At 33.9% G+C, this 23,360-nt stretch overlaps 2 protein-coding genes across 2 annotated transcripts; one reads left to right on the top strand and one right to left on the bottom strand.

Moving 5' to 3' along the window:
- Window positions 1–3,511: 3,511 nt before the first annotated feature.
- Window positions 3,512–10,408, bottom strand: LOC132555270 (derlin-2-like). The gene is made up of 6 exons (XM_060219624.1): window positions 10,232–10,408; window positions 8,445–8,510; window positions 7,880–8,047; window positions 7,063–7,258; window positions 6,561–6,651; window positions 3,512–5,227 (listed from the first exon to the last, which is right to left on the bottom strand). Exons 1-6 carry the CDS (start codon window positions 10,322–10,324, stop codon window positions 5,101–5,103), a joined length of 741 nt encoding a protein of 246 aa, XP_060075607.1. The 5' UTR covers window positions 10,325–10,408; the 3' UTR covers window positions 3,512–5,100.
- Window positions 10,409–10,687: 279 nt separating this feature from the next.
- On the top strand, window positions 10,688–18,683 carry LOC132555281 (sin3 histone deacetylase corepressor complex component SDS3-like). The gene is made up of 9 exons (XM_060219637.1): window positions 10,688–10,802; window positions 13,742–13,808; window positions 14,243–14,390; window positions 15,454–15,513; window positions 15,901–15,997; window positions 16,572–16,682; window positions 17,623–17,791; window positions 18,131–18,215; window positions 18,529–18,683. The coding sequence occupies exons 1-9, from the start codon at window positions 10,688–10,690 to the stop codon at window positions 18,622–18,624; spliced, it is 948 nt and encodes a 315-aa protein (XP_060075620.1). The 3' UTR covers window positions 18,625–18,683.
- The last annotated feature ends 4,677 nt before the right edge of the window (window positions 18,684–23,360 follow it).

Here is a 23,360-nt window from a genome sequence, read left to right as displayed (position 1 = left end):
CGAGGAGGGACATTTTCGTTAACAAATTAAATATGTAGTGAAAACAGATACTTGAATATATAAAGGGGTTTGTGAAAGCGTTTCATGGCAAATATATTGGAGGGTTTGTGAAAATATCTTTCCTAACATGGAGAGCTTTTATCATATCAAGGAAATGCCAGAGAGATCAAAGAAGGGTCAAGAAAAGGTTGTGTGAATGATGTTTCATTTAGATCCAAATATTTATGAAGATTTTGAAATATTTATGGTGTCCTTGTATACTCTTGTAAAGCACAGGAACATTTAAATTACAAAGTTAATCATTGGCAAAAACAATATTTTTTAAAATGGTGTTGCAGATCTGTATTTGAAATCAATTAAATTTCATCAAAACCCATCAAGTAATTGACTTGACCTGGTTAGATGACCTTAATAATCTCCTATTTTCACTGTTACTTATAAAAACAATAGGCCCATAAAGCCTATATCACTTATCTGATTTAGTTTGCGAAAATTGATTTATTTCAATTCAGTAAAAAGTATTTAAAACACTTTTCCCCCATTATAGGCTAGACCCTCCTGTAAGTGGGGGTTAGATGCAGCTATTTGTAAATAGCTCTCTTCACCAAGATTGTCTCAGTTCCAATAGAGTAAAGACTTTAACAATTTGCTCAGTGCCCACTATTTGGCCCCAGCCCTCTGGTTCCAATGAACCGAAACCCATTGTTTATAAAAAAATTGATCCCTTTCTCCAAAGCATGTCTCACACCAAACTGGGACAGAATGCAGGCATTCCTACATAAGAACTAGATATATTTAAAAGAAATTGATAGATTTTCCCTAATATGCCACGCCCCTCTGGCCCCAGTGGCTAAGACCCAACCTTTATACAAAATTGATTTCCCTTCACCCAAGCGTACTTCAGACGAAATTGGGCCCCATCCCTCGGACCCCCTGGGGGAGCAGACCCATCATTTATACAAAGTTGGTTCCTCTTTCCCAAGGATATTTTAAACCAAATTTTATTAAAATCGTTCAGCTGTTACTGAATAGTTGCAATATATAGTAAAAGTTGACCGACGTCAGAAGATTTCGGACACTGCAGTTTGCCTTTCAACCTTTCAGCCAGGTGAGCAAAAAGTCATCAAATTTGGGGATGTGAATTTTGTCATGTATAAATGGCCATAAATAACCACAGTCGCTCTTGAAGACAGAAAGAGTAAATTTGTGAATAGCTCCCATGTCATTCAAATGCGGGACAATGATGTGAAAGGTATCTGTGCACTGTGCTGATCTCACTCTGAGTTAGAATGAAAATAAACACAAGTTTATTTGTCATTGAAATTTATTATACCTGTCGCATGCCATTTAAACCGGAATATGTAAAGGTAAGTTTTGAATATCGCGCTATAAACTTATTAAATCATTGTTCCGATAAGTAACGCATGCGCGACCCAGAGAATAGGCAGGTGGTTTGACGGACAAGACCATAGATATCTAATTCTAGATGTCGTGCAACGGCGCCTGTGACATGTCTAGCGGTCAGCCATCTTGGGAAGGTATTGTACAAGCTGTCATAAACAGAAGCAGTTTCCCTGTTCCTACCATGTACAAATTCATGTTCTACAGAATGTGTACCTTATTCGATTTACATTTGTATGATAGGGCCTATTCATTTTGACTTGTAAACATATATATAGTTCTAAGTAGTAGATGTCATTGTAACAGGCAGTGTTTCAAGTAATGATGAAAGGAGTTTTGAAGTATTATCTTTAAGTATTTGAGCAGCTTAACTAAGAGATGGTCATTCGCCTGATGTAAGGAGTAGTTTTTTTCATTTTGCTGTAACATTATATTGTGTACTGACGTGTGCAAAGTAGTGTGATTGATTACAGTTACCTTTTGTGTTTGACAGTAGTTTCATTTTGGTCACAAAATAAGCAACTAGTCTATAAATTGTACAATATATAGTTATCTTGGGCTTATCAGTGATGAATACAGAACATGTAGACAGAAGACATGATTTGTTGACTGGTTTATGGTATCAATGCTGCATATGAAGAGAGTGTATACTTTGTATTCGACTGGTGCAATATGGGACTTAAGATAAAGTAAAAGCTGTTAAGAAATTGTATAAAACAGTCAACCTCTAGGATGTACATCTATATGTCCACACACCAATAAACTTCTTAAACAGACAGTCCTAGAACATTATAAATTATGCTATGCAAAATAACTGAAGAGTTTATTTTTTTCCAATAATTTTCACATTTTAAATATTTCCGTTATTTTTTCTTTAATTTTGATTCCCGATAACTCGACTTTAAAATGACTACAGCATAGAACTTTTTCTCAGCTTTAAACTAAAGTATTATTTGTGTTGATACGTGGTCTAGTGACCGAGCTAGTGGGATTTCTAGCATTTGGCCCACTGTTTAGGTATGGTGTGGCGCTAGTGGCAATACCTTCCCAAGATGGCGGCGCTGCAGACGGATACAGGACAATTCGTACTCAGAACGACTGGACGTCTTGTACCCAGTGTATTGGACGATTCGTACCCAAGATATACATTTAACATCATTATTAATATAATCTCTCTCTCTTCTATATATATATTGTGCACTAGCGACCATGTCTTACTTTATTGACATGTTAAATGAACTCTTCGTGTCCATAATATAAAAAATTCTTATTGTTGTTTTAGAAAGATAAAAATAACTCCCTAAAACTATTGTATTTAATCTATATAAAATTTGTATTGATATTCATTCCAAAAGTAAGAGTAATAAGTATATTTTGTTTTGTAAATATTCATTAATGATAGATGTTAGGTTAAAGTTACTATATATTGTAGCTTAATGGGCTGATGACCAACAAGCAACGCTGACTGCCTGGCATAGGGCCTAAAGCTGAAGGTCCGATGAAGGTGATAGCGACAGTCTGCATATTCCGTTGTGAGAAAGCCATATACTTACCTGGTAGTGATGGTGATTGATACCTACACTGGAATCACAAAGCCATTTGATTGGTTGTTGTCAAAGTAAAGGTACAGGAAATATGAAATTTAATTGTAGATTTGTAGATATTTTCAGGGTATGAATTGTGAAGGTGGATGCAACTTGAGAGAGAGTGATATCATTATTTATGTAAAATAGTGTGAATAAATTGTATATATTGTAAGTAGTTGTTGGGTTCTGTATTGAAGAGTCTTTACAACGCTGATCGGTTCTCGTTACAATACCGTCATAAAACATGGCAATAAAAACATTTACTAGATACATACAGTTTCTCACCACCATATAACAAGACTAGAGGATTATTTTTCACAAATTTGTATTTAGATGTTAGTTCAATTCAAGGTGATTAATTGCACTGATTGCAGGTGACAGATCTGTCTCCAAAGTAAGGGTCGTGTCTTGCTAAATATATAGTTTAGTCTATCATTACATAGTTCAGGGTCACGGTAGTTAAATTCTTTAACAAGTAAATTATAAGTGATAGAACTGTGTTAAGAACTGAACAATTAAACAACTTAAGGTCATCCTCACCATGTTTAATGTAAAGGTCATGGAGGTCAAAATTTGTATATGATGAAAAACACTTTGTTTTCACTTGCTGAATCTAAGTGACACAGATATTGTACATCATTAACAGCTATACTAACCATTCAATACATAAGGATTGGCCGACTGCTTTAATATCACTGTTTCTAGTCAAAATAATTAAAATGTGCTAAGAACATTTTGGTATCAGACTAGATTTGATTAAATTAATTGACTAAAAATTGATGTAAAAAAGTTGATAAAACATCAGAATCATTCCAAACACAACAGGTATTGATAGTTTCTCCCACCAAACAGAGGACACCAACCTTACAGTTCAACTCTGAACATGTGTGAACAAGAGTATTGTGGACGTAGTAGATGACATGTTTTACTGATAATGCCTAGCATATAGAAAATGTACAATAAGTGAATGTTAATTCTGTACACTATCTTGGCCATCTACATACCAAATATCACATCTACGATTTGCTCATTTGAGGTACTTCACATATTTTCCATTCATTGAGAAATTTGCCTCTAAATTTCCCATTTAGAGAACATGAAACTGCAGACAGACAACGTTCATGTGAAGAAAGAAATTATCTTCTAAACAGGTAAAATTTCCTGCAGATATTATCTTTTCCTTGATGATACAGGGCTGAAAATAAGCCATTGGATAAAAGATCTAAACTCACTTTTCTCAATAAATTCCTCCCACAACACTATTTTAAAGGCATATTAAAGCTAAGAATGTTTAGACAGAACTAAACACATGATAAATTTGGCTAGAAAAAGGTTTGTTCATAGTTTGAGAAGAGGTGGTTATTACCTTCAAATTAAAAAAAAGTTTACATTGTTTAAAATAATAACATCACTTTTTATGTCTCTCCTGTTTTTTTTTATTTTTTGATTGATAACAGCTAATATGTATTGATTATTATAATCCAAATTAAAACAATTTTAAAAGTTCAAGATGAACAACCTTTCAAAGTTATGTTATCCATATATATTTGAAAACAACAAATTAATTGAAATAGGCATGATTCACATATGGACACATTCATCACACACAGTGTAAATTGTACCAAGTTCAGTTTGTGATTCTAGGTCTTCATGTTATAAACTCAAACTGGACATTTTTGTGTAAAATTCAGGATCCTAACATTATGGCCACATTTTTTCTGCAAATCATAAAAATGGCTGTTTTCTTTGAAACGCTGGTGCAGTGTAGCATCACTGAACAATTGTGAAACATCTACACAATAAACATTTGAAACGTCACAGATATAAATATAAATCTTTCAAAAATATACATGGATAGGTAATTCTATATATATATATTATGTACTGGTGAGATGATGAATGAAGACTTATCCAAGAATCTATATTACTATACAGAATATGTATACATAACAAGTACTCATTAATACATGCTCACACAACTGTTTAACAGTTTAAATGCCAGTCAACTGGCCCGTCATTATAATGTTATATATGTAGGCAAAATATCTCATCTTCCTTGATTTCTTTATCTTCTGTAAGTTTGAGACTTCTTTAAAAAGTGTTAATGTCCGCACTACCCCTGGTTAGGCTGATCTCTGTTCCCTGCAGCCTGTCCCTCTCCCCAGTCAAACCCTCCAGGCCGATCTTCAGGAAGAGGGTTATAATTAGGATCCTCTGGTGCTCCTTCCAAGATATATTTTCTGCAAAAGAAATCCAAATGATGCCATTACTGAAGCCTTCAAATATGGATATAAATACAAAATTTAACAGCTAGGAATGGTGAAGGTCTGTAATCTAACACTGGCTTGTAATAAAGTCATTGTAATGAGAAATATTGGTCAAATCAAGCATCTGATGCAACATGCTTCAAGCAGACAAATACTTGTTCTGTCATAAGAGTAGCTAACGATTAACCCAACATCATTTCTATGGCCAATCACTATCCTGACATCATTTCTATAGCCAATCATTTCCCTGACATCATTTCTATAGCCAATCATTGCCCTGACATCATTTTTATAGCCAATCATTGCCCTGACATCATTTTTATAGCCAATCATTGCCCTGACATCATTTCTATAGCCAATCATTGCCCTGACATCATTTCTATAGCCAATCATTACCCTGACATCATTTCTATAGCCAATCATTACCCTGACATCATTTCTATAGCCAATCATTACCACGACATCATTTCTATAGCCAATCATTACCCCGACATCATTTCTATAGCCAATCATTACCCTGACATCATTTCTATAGCCAATCATTTCCCTGACATCATTTTTATAGCCAATCATTGCCCTGACATCATTTCTATAGCCAATCATTGCCCTGACATCATTTCTATAGCCAATCATTACCCTGACATCATTTCTATAGCCAATCACTATTCTGACATCATTTCTATAGCCAATCATTACCCCGACATCATTTCTATAGCCAATCATTACCCCGACATCATTTCTATAGCCAATCATTACCCCGACATCATTTCTATAGCCAATCATTGCCCCGACATCATTTCTATAGCCAATCATTGCCCTGACATCATTTCTATAGCCAATCATTACCCCGACATCATTTCTATAGCCAATCATTGCCCTGACATCATTTCTATAGCCAATCATTGCCCTGACATCATTTCTATAGCCAATCATTACCCTGACATCATTTCTATAGCCAATCATTTCCCTGACATCATTTCTATAGCCAATCATTACCCCGACATCATTTCTATAGCCAATAATTGCCCTGACATCATTTCTATAGCCAATCATTACCCCGACATCATTTCTTCAGCCAATCATTTCCCTAACATCATTTCTATAACCAATCATTACCAAGACAAGAACAGTGTAAATTGTGTCCATACTTAAAACCATACAGGAACAACGATAATTCAATATCCATGTCCATTGTACATATTTGACAGCTATGGAGGGTTGGCAAATTCACTAATGATCAGCATAACAACTTTATACATGTATATATACATACAGGTAAATACTCAAATGCTTTTGCTGCACTTACAAAAATGCTGGCGTTTTTAATAATTTGAATCCTCCATTTTGTTGAGGAAAAACATCTTCTAGGAAGTAATATACATGTCCAACAGCAATACCTGTAACCATAGAAACATGAGGTAAGTAAAGGTGACATACTCTTTACTTATAACTATAAAATAATACAGTTTCCCAGCTCAGTTAAGATATCTTATCCATCAGATCCATCATTACATAATTTACTAACAAGATTATCATATCTTCTAAATTATGCCAATAAATACAGAATTTTCAAGCAGAATTAAGATATTTTACCCTTAAAATTCCACAGAAACAGAATTCCCCTAGAGGATTGAAATATCTCACTCATCATAATTTAAAAAAAAAACAACTTAGTATTGACATACACAAATAGATATATATACTTACACACAATAGACAAATTACATATATTCAATTACACACATTATGATATCTTGCTATTTTCTTCAACTGTTCCAGAATCTCACAGTAACACTAAGATATCTTACCCATTAAATCCACCATTACAGAATTTCCGAGCAGGACGGAAAAGCCAAGTAGAACCCACGGTAGGTATGGGGCATGAAAGGTCATCAGCCCAAAAAAATTCATCCTAATAAAGGGATTTCTTCGACTCCATACATACACAAGCATAATAGTGAAAGCACTGCCTAAAAACACTATATTAACAAACAAACCGACAACCTGGAGAAGAGTTAAGGACAAATTAGGAAAGCAAGTGTGAGGTCATAAGTTTAGTTGTATACAATATTCTTTGTCTTCAAAATCCAAATGTTTTATTCTTGATGAACTGGGTTTTGCTTTGTCATTTAAATAGTTCAAGGTAAAATTGAAAGCATCCATTGATTTGATTGATTCCACGCATAAATTTCAAAACCGATCTCTTTGCTGATACAGGTACCTTTTTTGTTTTGTTTTGGTTTTAAATAAGATACAGCTTAAATAAAAAGACATGGTCAGTTTGATGATATGCTGCCTCACAATCAGTTATTCCAATATCTTATAGTTGTGACAGCACAGTGTGTCAGAATTCTTTACAGTTTCTACACTAGTGAAAATGATGCATATTCTGCAAGGTGTCATATACTGCTCCCCTAAAATTCTTATATAATGTCACAAGATGAATACAATGTATTAAGTCTAGAGTAAATGAGTTGGAATTCAAAGATCATAAGTTCAAGTGTTTTAGTCTTTTCTAAAGCTTATGCTGAACCACAAATATTGAAACACTTAAAATGTTTTCATTTCACACCATCAGACTATCACATAATACAGAATGAATTAATTTTGATTGACAAAGGATACAATCATAAGAGCAGCTCCAAATATTATCATGAAAAAAAAATCAGCTGTTCGATTACGGAAAGATCCTTCCTCCAATAACCGACAATAACGATACGCAAATATCATATTAAATAAGAAATTAAATCCAATTGGTCCAAAGTACATGAAATTTGTTACCAATCTCCATACCTGAAAAAACATAAATATAAATAATAGATATAATTACATTTCATCATTGGATGATGAGGAGGTACAGAAAGTGTTAAGTGTCAAATGAGACATGCTTATTCTTATCATTACAGTGTCTGAATAGAAAAAAAAGGCAAAAAAAAAATAATAATTTTGATTGGAGAAATTTTGCTTTCAGTACTGAAATGTTGTTACCATCCTTGGGAAAAAAGAGAATTACAAGCCAATTTGCAGAAACTTAGCATATAATTATATCTAATCATCTATCCCATTCAAACTAGCATCTTGAACAAACAAATAATCTTATTGTGGCTAATTCAAATTCTAACAAATACAATTCTTGAGAATACCTATTGTTTTCTTGTTGGATGTTATACACAATTTACAAATAACTTACCTCATATTTTCTAAATATAAGGTCTGGATTAAAATAGATTTGGAATGGAGTTATCACATCAAGTTGCTGTAAAGAGAATGAAAAATAAAACCAAACTTAATATCTTTTTACAAGCCTGTCTACAAGGAATTCAGGAGCTTGGAAAAAGGAGAGCAAGAAACTTAAAAATTATTGAAATATGGATTTAAATACTATAAATACTGGATGAGTTATATAATATCATGATGTTTATGAGTAAACCCTGTGTAAAACCTAGAAATATGGCTTTGATTTTAAAAGCATGATTTGGTTGAACAACATCATCCTATATCCATCATCCTCCAAATGTCTTTGGTCCACAAATGGTCAAATTTAAGTTCAATTTGATCTATGTCAAGATCTTTGCTATTTCTTAATTGTGAAGCACAGAAATGTTACTGACCCATGAAATATATTTCCGACACATTGCCTTACCAATAAATGTGGGGAATCAAATGTGACCATTTACAGAATGTCAAGTAGTATGCTGCAATGGGTACTGACCCCCATTTTCCAATTTTACCTCTACATTAATGGAGTACAAGGAAGAATTCCTTATACTATAAACCTAACTGTGTGTAACAGCTAATTTAAGAAGAACGTATGACGACTGTAGTTTGCTTCAATGCCAAAAACTCTGGTTCAATTCCCGCTGGGATGCTGAACAAAAGTATGATTATCATGAATACAAATGTAGAATAGATGCATACAGTCATTACACCTATGTACAATTCTAAATCATATATTGTGTATCCACAGATTCTAACCTCACAAAATTGATGGGAGGGCTTACACCTGTTGGACAATAATGGCTCTACTCAGTGATGCAAAAAATTTGTCAAAAAATTTACCTCCGATTTTCTCTCATTTCATTTGATAACATGTGAAAAAAAAGTTCAACAATATAACATTTCATACAATCAAGTTGAAAAAATAATGTACACTGATGAAGCAAACATTATCCCATGCATTTCGAACTCATGTTCGAGGAAAGTGGTCTGAAGCACTCCCTTGACTACATTGGTCATACCATTCAGCGCATTAATGATCATGAAAACTGAGGCACAATTGTGTGCTGTCAGAGAAGGATATCACATCTGAATGTCATTTACTGCCCTTCTAAGTAAACAGGTTGGGTGGGGAGGATACAGAGGGATAACAAACTGCATATGCTTCCTTGCAAAAGCTTTCTTTTCTCTCAAAATTAAAAAGTAACTAGAAAGCTTACAGATTTTTTTTACAAATAATTTCTGTTAACTTTTCATATAATGATGTTTATAAAACAAAATCCATGTTTAAACTAAATACAAAGGAAATACCATCCTATAATGTATATCTCTTTCAGCTAACACCACGAAGAAAATTATCGTTAAATTGACAGCATTAAAAAGCTGAATATATATTTTTCAATTGATACATATGAAAAGTCACTTTAATTTGTTAACAACATTTTTATTAAGAACACAAGATTCACCTCTCACTGGCCATTGGGCATATCGATTTATTAAATGTGTCATTTGTCCACTATACTGTCCTTTCAGGGGAATAGGTAGAAAAGGTTATATAAAAACGTGGAGAATACGGAATTTCCAATATCGTGATTAAACAAAAATATTTCCAACCAGTCCAAGGGTGAGAATCTTGACGATTCCTTCCTCTGATATCATGGCTGGCTTTTCTAACATCTTTATATGTTTCTATTTGGATTAGAAGCCAGAACTTACAGTTATGAGTTACTAACTTATCAATAATCAATACCAAATCCTTACAATAGCGACTGTTGTTAAAACACATGCTGTTGTGTAAGCCCGCGTAATTGGGGGCATCTGCATATATTCCTGTTGAAAAGTCTGAGCTGCCATCGTTTTATGTCTCCAACCCAGTTGACAAGTGTTGATCGTGCTAGTGAGTAAATGCTACGTATACTCTACAGATGTTGATAGCTCTCAAGTCTGTCTGTACGACGCATGTGCAGCTTTACGGAAGTGAAACTACAAGCTATGTAGTCGATAAAAATATGTTATAATGATTCTCAAAATCCTGTGTATTCATCGATTTATATTGACGCAATTACTTATAAGACATTATTGCATAACCATAGAATGCTAAAAATTAAATAATTTAGACAATTCTTCTTTACAATACAAAGTCTTCTGAATTTATGGGCTATATTGACCTTAAAAGTTAATGGTTCCCCGGAAGTTGTTTCAAAGAAGAACAACATCATGGCATCTAGTTACACATCTTCGCCGCGCTACATAAACGACGATGATTTGGACGACGATGACCTGTTTGATTTCGACGATGATCGAGATTTTGATGATAATTGTACTGATGAAGGTAACTGTAGGAGAAATATATGCAACGGCACTGTAATTTACGATAAGTTTGCAACGTTATGTTGCAAGTAACAAAGCATAAGACATTTTGCCTGAATTTGCCTTATGCATAGGTATGCCTGGTGTATGGAATGTGTATAATGGTTGTTACTTTGCACTAATATTGACATGCATAGTATTGAATTTAAGGAAACTTAACGATTCGTGTTCTTTTGATAACGAAGACTGTCGTTTCGTCCTTATAAATCTACCTTGGCGTATGCATGTGAGAGACAACATCGACACGATTTCTTAATAAGTTCCAATATAGTAGGAGATGACCAGTTGACGGATTATGTTTCTCAGGCAACTTTTTTTTCGCAAACCTCGCTACTGCCCCCCATCCCCTTTTTGGGTCTGGTGCATTAAGATTTCAAAGTGTTAAATTAAAATGGAGATCTGACAAGAGACGTACATATCAGTGTTATTTTCGTCTCTAATTTGATTTAACTAAAATGAGCAACTACACTATTGTCAAAGTGGACAAATTTCAGAAGAGATGGTGCTATTTGAAACCAAATGAGAAATCTTTTGCTGTGTTTATGAAAAGTTAATCGTGTCCTGCAGTCATTTGCACTCACGCAAATGTTATCAAGCGAAGATGTACTTTGAGAACATATCCTCAAAGATGGCATAATTATTACAAATTTTCTCATAGTTTTAGATTTAATAGCAAAAGCATGTTGTTGATAATATGGTCTAAGGGAGGTAAGCCATTTGCTAAGGTTTGCCAACTAATCAAATTAAATGGGCCAGGCACTTAGCTGGGACTACTGGTTACAAGAATGTTTTCTTTATACTTATTTTTATTAAGGGTTAATAACATATAAACTGTAAATAGTTTCTTAGTAAATAATGAAGAGCAAGTCAATGTAAATCCTGTTTCTGTTAATCATCCAGAGTATCTGTGTAAGATATTGCTTGTCATTACTATGATCATAGACATTATAAAAACCGGTAGAGGGGGAGTCTATTCCATGTATTTTGGAAATTAACACATCCATATTTCAAATTATAGCACTAGTAAGATTACTAATTCATTGACAAATACTGTTATTTGATAAGCTCACTTAAAAAAAAATCCCAAGCGTTTTTTTGGTGTGTTATGGTTTCCCCCAATCAATCTCAGATAAGCAAATAATACTGTGACCAGCCATTTTCAGCATATCACCAATTGTCTGACTTTATTGAGTTATCCTAGTTGTTTTGAAATGAATACTTTTGTTAGTATTCAAATGTAGTTTAATTTTCTAACTTAGCTGTATCAAGAAACAGGTAAAACAAAGTCATATGAAATTTTACATGCAATATGCAAGAATCAAGTTTTAGGTCTTATGTTCATGACATATTTTCTTAGGATAATTAAAAGTTACTACTGGCCAGAACCCAAATTTTGACTGCATATCAAACAGGAATTTAAGTTTTGGTATGAAAGTGAAACAAAAACAATGATATGAGAAATAAAGGTTAAGAAAATCCTAAAACAGTAGGATAGATTTAATTTATCACTTTGCTAATATCAAATACATTTAAAAATATTGTGCTGCATGCAGATAAGTATTGTATTGAACACTTATGAATCACAGTTAGTTCCCTTTGTTAAGCTAATCATGATCTCATAGGGGAATCCCCATATATCATATAAATAGCATCATGATGGCTTCCACTGGAGGTAAAGTACTGGGTGTACTTGTGTGTGTTTATTACCATTGTTTGTTTGTCTGGAGGCATGTGCAGTGTAGATACGATACTCAGCAGTTGTAGAATATTTCCTCAGTCACAGATGTACAGACTTGTATTTAATGTGATCTTACAGACATTCATTTATCATTCTGTGAAATTTATGCTGATTCATGTATTCTTTCATCACATGATTAGCAGTTATTTTTAGTTCGTTTCCCTTCATAAATTATCAGTGTCATAAACAGTCTGTCTTATTCAAAATTACATTGATATATATGTACTAAGTGGAAATTATAGAATTTCTTCATGTAGGTCTCTAAACTTTATACCCAAAAATGTTTAAAATTGTGTTAGTGTTGTATTAGTCATATCAGTTTAGATTTAGATGTATGGTATTGCACATGCTCATAATGATCACTGCTTTGTATTTAGAACATGATGTCACTAAACATTTTAAAAAAAATACCTTGAGCGTTATTAATCCAGCTAAATATTGTCAATCTAGAATCAGATGAATCTTTGATCATGTAATAATTCAAAGTATGATTGATCATGTTAATGATAGTTTATTAATTAAAACACAGTAACTTATTTAAAGATGAACTTTCATAATTTATCATATACATTCATAATTACATGAATGTAATACATATTGTCAGCAAAAATCTTTATATAAGATACTGAATAGTCAGGACTCTCAAAAATAAATAAATAAATCTGTTTATGTGGGTTGAAGGGGAAATAATCATTTAAATAATTAAATGGAGACATTTTATTTTGTGAAGAAAGAAAAATGTGTTCAACTTCTTCTTTTTTTGTGTAAAGTGCTGTAGCTACATTTTTGTTTCCTTGACTATAAAGTTGAGCAATATTTGCTTTTATCAAAATCTTTGTATATATGTTATATAAAATCATAGTTTAATATCATATATAGCACATGATTATTGGTATTTATAATTAAGTAAAGGTCTGATTAATAAAAACATATTAAGGTAATTAGTCGAGTCAGGAATTGATATGTGATACAGCCATTTCTTGTCGAATTATTCATTGAAATTGAAAAAGCAATTTTCAAGTTTCCTGTCTCTATTTCATTTTTTTGCATTATTCATGTATTGATTTTGAGCAATTATTAATGAATAAATTTGTATTATTATTATTCTTATTAATCACAATAATAATATTCTCATGACTATAAGATCAAGTTCTACTTTCCAGATACTGAAGATGCCAGTGAGACTGATATGGCAAAGCAGCAAACAGAATATACAGAAATCAAAGAACAGTAAGTAATTATAAAATATAGGAACAGGTAACATCATTCACTTAACTGATAGAATCTGTAGCAAAAGGAAGAAGGGTGAAATATCCTGTTAATAAGACCAGCATAAAGATGAAGAAAGAAGAGGAATAGTAATATTTTCAAGTGCTTGTGGCGTCTATTCATAAGAAAATAAGGCAGTAACTGTACTTACCATTGTGCTTTAAATTTACATCTACATTATACCAGAGAACTATTATCTAGTCATTAAGCTGTAGGGGGATTTCCTGAGAATATAAACAATCAAAGGTTTTCTTGGCTCTTGGTTCTGTAATTCTGTACATCTGTTAATCAGAGGTAGTCTTGAATATTCTTATAGTATTGAAAGCAGAATGCACTATGACTGTAAAAATACCCAAATTACAAGCATTACAGTAGACTATATATGTCATAAACAGGATGTACCAAGATAAGCTTGCTCACTTGAAGAAGCAGCTGCAACAATTGCAGGAAGGCACTTTACCAGAGTACATCAAGAAACGTCGCAAGATTGACCAGCAGTTCAAGGAACGCATGAGAATCAATGAAATTTGGAGGGAGTATGAGGTATCTAATTCATGCTTGTACAGAGATGTTCAAAATGTGTCAGCATATTTGTTTTTAGGCAAAACTGAGCATGTTAATTTCTTGAAAAAATTTGTAAACCACTTATGGCTATATATTTGGCATTGAGGCTGTAACTAGATGGTATTAATCTTATGATGAAAGATAGATGGTGTGGCTTGAGGTTTTAGCAAGGTGATGTTGACCTTGAGGTTGTAGCTTTGTGATGTTGACCTTGAGGTGGTAGCTTTGTGATGTTTACTTTGAGGTTGTAACTAGGTGGTATTGATCTTGAGGTTGTAACTAGGTGATGTTAACCTTGAGGTTTTAGCAAGGTGATGTTGTCCTTGAGGATGTGGATAGATTGTGTTGATATTGAAGTTGTATGTAGAAGCTATTAACCATACGATTGTGAGTAGTTGGTGTTTATCTTGAAGTTGTAGCTTGACAGTTTTGACCTTGTGGTTGAAGCAATATGGTGTTAACATGAGGCTGAAGCTGGAAGCTATTGGACATGAGATTTTAGGTGGTTGTTGTCTATCTTGAGGTTGTAACTTGATGGTATTGGCTTTATGGTTGAAACAAGATGGTGTTAAAAACTTTAAGGTTGTGGCTAAATGGTGTTGTGTTAAAAACTTATAAGTCGACCTCCAAGTTGTAGCTAGAAGCTATTGTCCATTAGAATGTAGGTAGATAGTGTTAAACTTGGGATTATAACTAGATGGTTTTGACCTTGACACTATGTTTTGATGTGATTGACCTTGTGGTGATAGTGGTGACGTTGTGGTTGTAGCAAGATGGTGTTCACCTCGAAGTGCCATCTAGATGGTGTAGCCTTACATGTAGTTAAATATCTTAAGCCTTTAGGTTGTAGCTGCATGGTGTTTTAATTAAGGTCATAACAAGGTGTTTTTGACCTTTGACTCTCAAGATTAAAAATGTTAAGTATTTCAAAAATCATCATTGCATTTGTATTCCAGAATTGTTTTAATAATCATGCTGTGTAGTTTCCACAGAGAAATGATTCAATCAGTACTAAAATATAATGCCAAAATATCTTTTCCAGTTGGAGGTTGTTGATAAGGACTACATCATAGAAAAGAAAATTGCAGCAAAGGATTTTGAAGTGAGTAATGTAATTTCATGGTGCTTATTCATATAGAGGAAATAGTGATGTTGAATTTGTAACTCACGGGTTTCAAGACAGTATCTGGTTATAAGTATTACATAATACTAAACAAACATACTTTTATTCAAAAGTATTTGCTATTATATTATTGATGTATTCCAAAAAGCCAAAAAGCAATTTTACAAAGGGGAGTTGGAGTGCTTGTTCAGATTAAGATGTGTAAATCCAATGTGAATGTACTGCACAAACCTTGCATCAAATAGGAATTGACAGGATAATTTGTCGAGGAAGACAGATATGTATGGTAGTTGGTATTCAATCTAAAAGATATAAATGTACAAAACCAATTACCATTTTGAGTAACTAAGTTGTAATTGTTTGTAGGAGAAGAAGATTGATCTGAAGGAACACCTAATTGCTGATTATGAGGAGAAGAAAAGAAATATTGAGAATGAGAGGAGTTCTATTGACTTGATGGGAGGTGAGAAGACCGCTATTGTTTTAGGGGGTGGAGTGATGTAGGGGTAAATTGGAAGGGGGGGGGGGGTGAGTAGACATGCCATATTTAAGGGGTAGGATGGGTTTAACACTTTATAAATAACTTGAAAGGGGTAAGTTGGGTTTAGGTGAATATACAGGTGGTGATTTAGGGTAGGAGTTAGGAGGGTTGTAGATAAGACATATTATGCTTTAAGGGTAGGTATAGGAGTTGGAACGGTCGATAGATTAGACTGGTGATATTTGAGGGAGTGGGGCATGGTAAGGCAAGTAATAATGTGATAATTTAGGGGATAAAAGTTTAGTGGGCGAAGGTGGGGTTGTGGAATGGAAGGGTTCATCACTTTATAACGTGGTTTAATGTATAGCAGAATTATAGATAAATTTAACCTATTTATAGTGTTTAATTTCTAATGTGAAGAAAATGGTTCAAATCCTCAACAGTAACTAGAATTTAATTGTAAACTGTGTGAAATAAAGTCACATGTATTGTATGTTGGAGAATTTGGATGACATTGGATGACAATGGCTACAAATCTCAATCTTGTCCCTTTTAGGATTCCTTTTGTCAGACTCCATGGAAGTGAAACCGATTACTACAAGAAAACTACGGAGACGACCAAATGACCCCATCCCTCTGCCAGAGAAACGGCGAAAGCCTTCACCTGATATCCTTCTAGTATTGTTTTGTAGTATTATTCAGTTTAATACTGTTGTTCCAATTAAATACACTGTAATCCTGTAACTGAAATAATATATGCTCTACACTTGGATATCAATGGGGCGCAGTAGGTCACTGGGAAGAAGATGAGACTGATGTGACCCTAGATGAAGTGCTGATGTGTATGGTTTCACATCTACCTTAGAGAAGTTTCAGAATCTCAGGAAACTTAGTTCAGTGATCATCCATTGCTTTCATAGTCGTTTCCTTGAACAACTAGCATGTGACTGGCCTCCAAATGTTCATTGAGAAAGACAAAAGCTTCTAAAAAGAAATTCTTCCTCAAAATAACCTAGCTTTTCACATGGTGATAAGTAATCAAATAATAATGTTATAAACAAGGTTTTTTTTTCTCAAACTCCTTTTAGATAACTGATAAAATCTGTATTAGGCAACTTAAAACAAACTGCTATACAGTATACCCATTCTTATAAATGTTTTTGTAAGATATTTTGAAGCAATGTCAAAGAACATGAAAAAAACATTGAATTGGGACACTTGAAAATTAAACATTTATGATCTTTGTTCTGCACTTAATCAGCATTATTGTCTATATAGTAAATCATATTTGGTAATATATACATATGAGAATGAAACCTCTTCAATATGACCACACTTCTGGAGAATTAAAGTGTACACATAACTTTGTAGATATGTCCTGGCGATGACAAAATTTTACTACAGCTATCAAAACTTTTAAAAATCACTATCTGGTAGCTTTCGATCTTTCGTATTTTATGAATTTAAAGGTTTATAAACATTATATACTGTTGTTGTGTTAGTTTTAGTATTATTGAGTTGTATATGTTTTGAGGTATCCCTCTTATTTCTAAGGTCTCACCTTTACCATGTTTTACTGACCAGGAATTTATCCTTGACTTTCTCACCTCAGCTGAACTTCTTCCTCAGCGAAGATGATATTATGGAAGATCTGCGTATCATTAACAAGGTCAGTGGGAAGCCCATCAGCAAGAAGTCCAGCTTGGTGCAGAGTCCTCTGGAGGGCGCAATGGAGGCCAGGATTGATGATGGACGCCTCTACTATGACAAGCGCTGGTGAGCTCACAAAATGACTCTTTAAGCTCTCATTTTATTAGTTAAAAGTTACCTTCAAGTATGTCTTTTTGTAGTAGGTTAGCAGAGGATCATTTCCAAGATGCATGTCTTTAGTTGTCAACAATGACTTGTCATTTTGATGATATCAAGAAGATCATGAAACATTTCATTTCGTTGTATTAAAGCAATATTTCACCAAATTTATCATTTGATAAGTCTACAAAACTTACTTGTGAGGAGATATCATGATGATATGTTATTTATTATGACAGAAAAGATATATCAGAAGGAAAAGAATTTGATCATTTGACAAACATCTGTATATCGTGTTTCTTGTAGGTTCCACAGAAACCAACCTGTGTTTGTGGAATGCCGTGACAGTCCTAACTTTAATGGTGTGATCACAGCCATCGGTACCCAAGAGGTAGTCACATCTTCATGCTTCAAAAATTGTTTTCAAGGCATTCCAGAATACTTGCTTGGAATTCCAATGTAAAATTTGTGGCTTGAATGCCAAGTAATATCACGAAACTATTAGACTGCTTTATAATCCGTATAATTCTGAGATAAGTGGTAGCAGGTCAGTTAATTTCAAATATTTCATATACATAGTCAATATATACATGCATAACAAATATTTTTTTCCCATATATCAAAACATTATATTTCTGAAATTTCTTTAAAATTTTGGATTTTGTAATAATATAATATAATTGTGTTTTGATTTCTCCACACAGATTTATGTACGAAAGATTGAAGACAACTTCAAGATCCGAATCTATGTGTCACAGCTACAGAAAGGGCGATATATGTTACGACGGCGGTCGACGTGATGACCTTTTCTCACCCGTGTTCTTTTGTAGTTATCTCCAATAAATGATTGTGTAAATACTTTGTGGTAGTGTCTAGTTTCTCAATACTGTAATGTTTATGGTGATGAAATTGATATATTAGTTACTCTGCAGATCAAGATATTCAAAAGTTTTTGTATATTCACTTCATTACAAATGATATAAATACAAAAATCGATGGTACTTTTTTTTCAAGCATATATTTGTTATCTGAGCCTTGTTTAATTTGTTTGTAGCATCAAGTTTGCATGAAAGTTCCTGAAATGTAAACTATTTTCTGATGATCACTTACAAGTGCACCACATCGAGGTGATGGAAATTATCAAATGAAAACAAACCAGAACTTGAGGGAAACTGCAGTAAATGTAGTAATAGTGGTTATGACATCTTACACATCCATTTTGTATACTAATGTACAAATATGATTCTTTATTTCATATATGGCTGTAAATTATCATCTGTAGATACACGTAATTAGTCCAGAGGGGACTAATGTGTCTGTCTGTCTTTCCATCTGTCCGGATGTTGGTTTCAAGACGATAACTTGAGGAAGGATGGATAGATTTGAATGAAACTTCATTTTGTGTTAGGTTGTGTGGTAATACAGAGTGGATTGAGTTTGAGGTCAAAAGGTCAACAAAAAAGGTCACTGCTATGAAAAATGGACTTTTATTGTCATATTTTTGGCTTCCAGATGATAAGTTGTGATCGGGGTGACAGATTTTATTGAAACTTGATGCAATCTAATATTATTAGAAAATAGATAGGATGGAATTGAGTAAGGGGTCGAAAGGTCAACTGTGGAGGCTTTGAAGTTGACTTAATACGAAGGCATTCATTACCATTTTTAGGGCCCCGTATCAAAGATCCGAGAAGCAAAGTTTGTCAGAATAACACCAGTTGTCAAGTGACCAATGTTCAAGGTCACTGTGTCAAAAGGTCAAGGTCAAATTTGATATCTTTCCATCTGTATACTGAATGTGACTTGAATGGTTGAATTTACCCTTAAAGGTTAAGCTGGGTCCTCATTGACATGTCATCATTTTGTTTTCCAGATAACCACTTAAATGAATTAGGGAAGATAAACTTGGTTAAAACTTCATATAGAATGAAGTACAAGGGAGTCCATATAATAATTTTTTCTACATTATGTTCTGGTTTATGCATCCTGCCTGTCAAGACCTTAATGTTTGGAGAGAAGACTTTTAAGTTGTTAAAATAAATCATCTGTTCAATACTATCAAGGTCAATGTTGCTTAGAAAATTAGAAGATTAATGGTGGCAGACAAGTGTTGCATACAACACTAACTTTAAGCTTGTTCTAGATGATGATACAGTATCACTTATATGAGATTTGAAGGCTGCTGCAGAATTTATTTTAAGATGGTATGAGAATTGGCATGTTCCAACATAACTCCACCACCCATTAAAAATCAATACAACTGTATCTTTATGAAAGCCTGCTAATCATTGTACATCAATACAGGTGTCTCCTAATGAAACCAAATCAATCATTGTACGCCAATATAGGCGTCTCCCAGTATAACCCATCCAACATTTTTGTAATATATACAGGTGTCTCCTAATGATGCCAAATCAATCATTGTACACCAATATAGGCGTCTCCCAGTATAACCCATCCAACGTTTGTGTAATATATACAGGTGTCTCCTAATGAAACCGAATCAATCATTGTACGCCAATATAGGCGTCTCCCAATATAACCCATCCAACGTTTGTGTAATATATACAGGTGTCTCCTAATGAAACCAAATCAAACATTGTACGCCAATATAGGCGTCTCCCAGTATAACCCATCCAACGTTTGTGTAATATATACAGGTGTCTCCTAATGATACCAAATCAATCATTGTACGCCAATATAGGCATCTCCCAGTATAACCCATCCAACGTTTGTGTAATATATACAGGTGTCTCCTAATGATACCAAATCAATCATTGTACGCCAATATAGGCATCTCCCAGTATAACCCGTCCAACGTTTGTGTAATATATACAGGTGTCTCCTAATGATACCAAATCAATCATTGTACACCAATATAGGCGTCTCCTAGTATAACCCATCCAACGTTTGTGTAATATATACAGGTGTCTCCTAATGATACTAAATCAAATATTGTACATCTATAAAAGTATATTCCAATATTATACCTCCAATCATTGTACACCAATACATGAGTCTCCTGATTTATCTTCACCAACCATTTAACATAAATATAGGTGTCTCCCAATACAGGTATTTGTCGATTTAAACCCATGAACTGTTGTACATCAATACAGGTGGTCTACAAGTAACCAACATGTGTCTCCTAATATAACCCCACCAACCATTGTACAGATACAGATGTCTACTAATATAACCCCACCAACCATTGTACATCCATATAGGTGTCTCATAATGTAACCCCATCACAAATTGTACGCAAATATAGGTGCTTCCCAATATAAGCCCACTAACCATTATACACCAATACAGGTGTCTCCCAATAAAAATCCATCAACTGTTGTATATAGATGCAAGTGTGTCTCATTTTAAACCCATCCATCACTGAAAATCAATACAGGTGTCTCCCAATAAAAACCAATCAACCATTGTATATAGATGCAAATGTCTCAATGTAACCCAATTAACCATTGAACACCAATACAGGTGTCTCCCAATGTAAACCCACCAACCATTGTACACCAATACATGTGTCTCCCAATGTAATCCCATCAACCATTGTACACCAATACAGGTGTCTCCCAATGTAAACCCACCAACCATTGTACACTAGTACATGTGTCTCCCAATGTAAACCCACCAACCATTGTACACTAGTACATGTGTCTCCCAATGTAATCCCATCAACCATTGTACACCAATACATGTGTCTCCCAATGTAAACCCACCAACCATTGTACACCAATACAGTTGTCTCCCAATGTAAACCCACCAACCATTGTACACCAATACAGTTGTCTCCCAATGTAACCCCATCAACTTTTGTACAACAATACATGTGTCTCCCAATCTAACCCCATCAACCATTGTACACCAATACAGTTGTCTCCCAATGTAAACCCAACAACTATTGTACACCAATACAGTTGTCTCCCAATGTAAACCCATCAACCATTGTACACCAATACATGTGTCTACCAATTTAACCCCATCAACCATTGTACACCAATACATGTGTCTACCAATGTAAACCCACCAACCATTGTACACCAATACATGTTTCTACCAATGTAACCCCACCAACCATTGTACACCAATACATGTGTCTCCCAATGTAAACCCACCAACTATTGTACACCAATACAGTTGTCTCCCAATGTAAACCCATCAACCATTGTACACAATACATTTGTATCCCAATGTAAACCCACCAACCATTGTACACCAATACATTTGTATCCCAATGTAAACCCACCAACGATTGTACACCAATACATTTGTATCCCAATGTAAACCCACCAACCATTGTACTTCATTATACATATAGTTGTCTCCAGGGTCTGCCAGTGCATCATTTTCCCCAAAGTGAAGTTACAGATGTTGATTACAAATGAAATGGATCAAATAAGATTTTCCTGGTTTTTTTTCCCAATATTTATGTCTCAACGTCTCCAGAAGGGAGACATATTGTTTTTGTATGAGTTTCTTCTTGTTCCAATAATTTCATGTCCAGAGCATAACTCTTTTCATAATTAAGATAGGAAGATGATATTTGGCATACATGTTCATCACTTAATGACGGTGTGTAACATATAAATATTAGGGGCCAGGGCCCTTTCATAACAGAGTTATAGCCCTTTGTTAAAAAAAACTTGTCCGGAGCTTTTTCTTTCTTTGTTATTAAGATAGGATGATGAAATTTGGCATACATGTTCATGACTTAAAGACGGTGAGTCACATACAAATATGAGGAGCCTTGGCACTTTTTTAACAGAGTTGTTTATGAAATTATTGGTAATTAATCAATCAATTTCCTCATCAACACCTTCAAGAATTTCAGTATATATGCATGACTGTTTTTTTTAACTTTGATCAATATTTTGCACAACTACACAATTGCACACACACTCACCCAACAACTACTTCATTCCCGAGAAGGGGAGACATTTGATTTTAGCTGTGTTAAATCAAGACAATTTATCGTTATTTTTAAATCTATATCCAGAGACATATAATTGGGTGATAGTAGACAATCTATATCTGTATACTAAAGTTAAATAAGTTTAAGCCCATTGGCTGTCTTTAATGACTTTTTTTCTCCAAAAGCTCTGTTACCAGTTTTTCAAAATTAATAGTACAAGAAAGCTGAATAATTTTTAAAATGAACATGCTTACTTTTGTGCTGAATCATTTCTATTGAACTCTCTATTTGAACATGTTTAAAACAAAATGCATGTTTAATTTTCCATTTGACATATTCCTTATAATAATTTTCATTTATTTATATCATTTTTTATGGAAATAATCTCTCACTTCTCACTGGCACGGGCACAGTAAGAATATGTATAGATTAGATAACTCTGACAGAGGGATTTGATGACTGAAAGGCTCGCTGAACAAATACAAATGCATTTTCTTCAACCAGACTTTATTTTTCCCTGCATTAAATGTCCCATGTCTATATGAAGGTAAAATGGGGAAAAGGTGACAAAGAATAAATTGGATACAAATTTCTCCCTTTTGTTAATCTCTT

The sequence above is a fragment of the Ylistrum balloti genome, unplaced genomic scaffold (assembly GCF_031769215.1).
Source record: "Ylistrum balloti isolate Yb309-2 unplaced genomic scaffold, AGI_CSIRO_Ybal_v1 Utg370468, whole genome shotgun sequence".
Classification (NCBI taxonomy): Eukaryota; Metazoa; Mollusca; class Bivalvia; order Pectinida; family Pectinidae; genus Ylistrum; species Ylistrum balloti.
The sequence above is the reverse complement of the archived record's forward strand: the minus strand, read 5'-3'. Positions and strand labels throughout refer to the sequence as shown.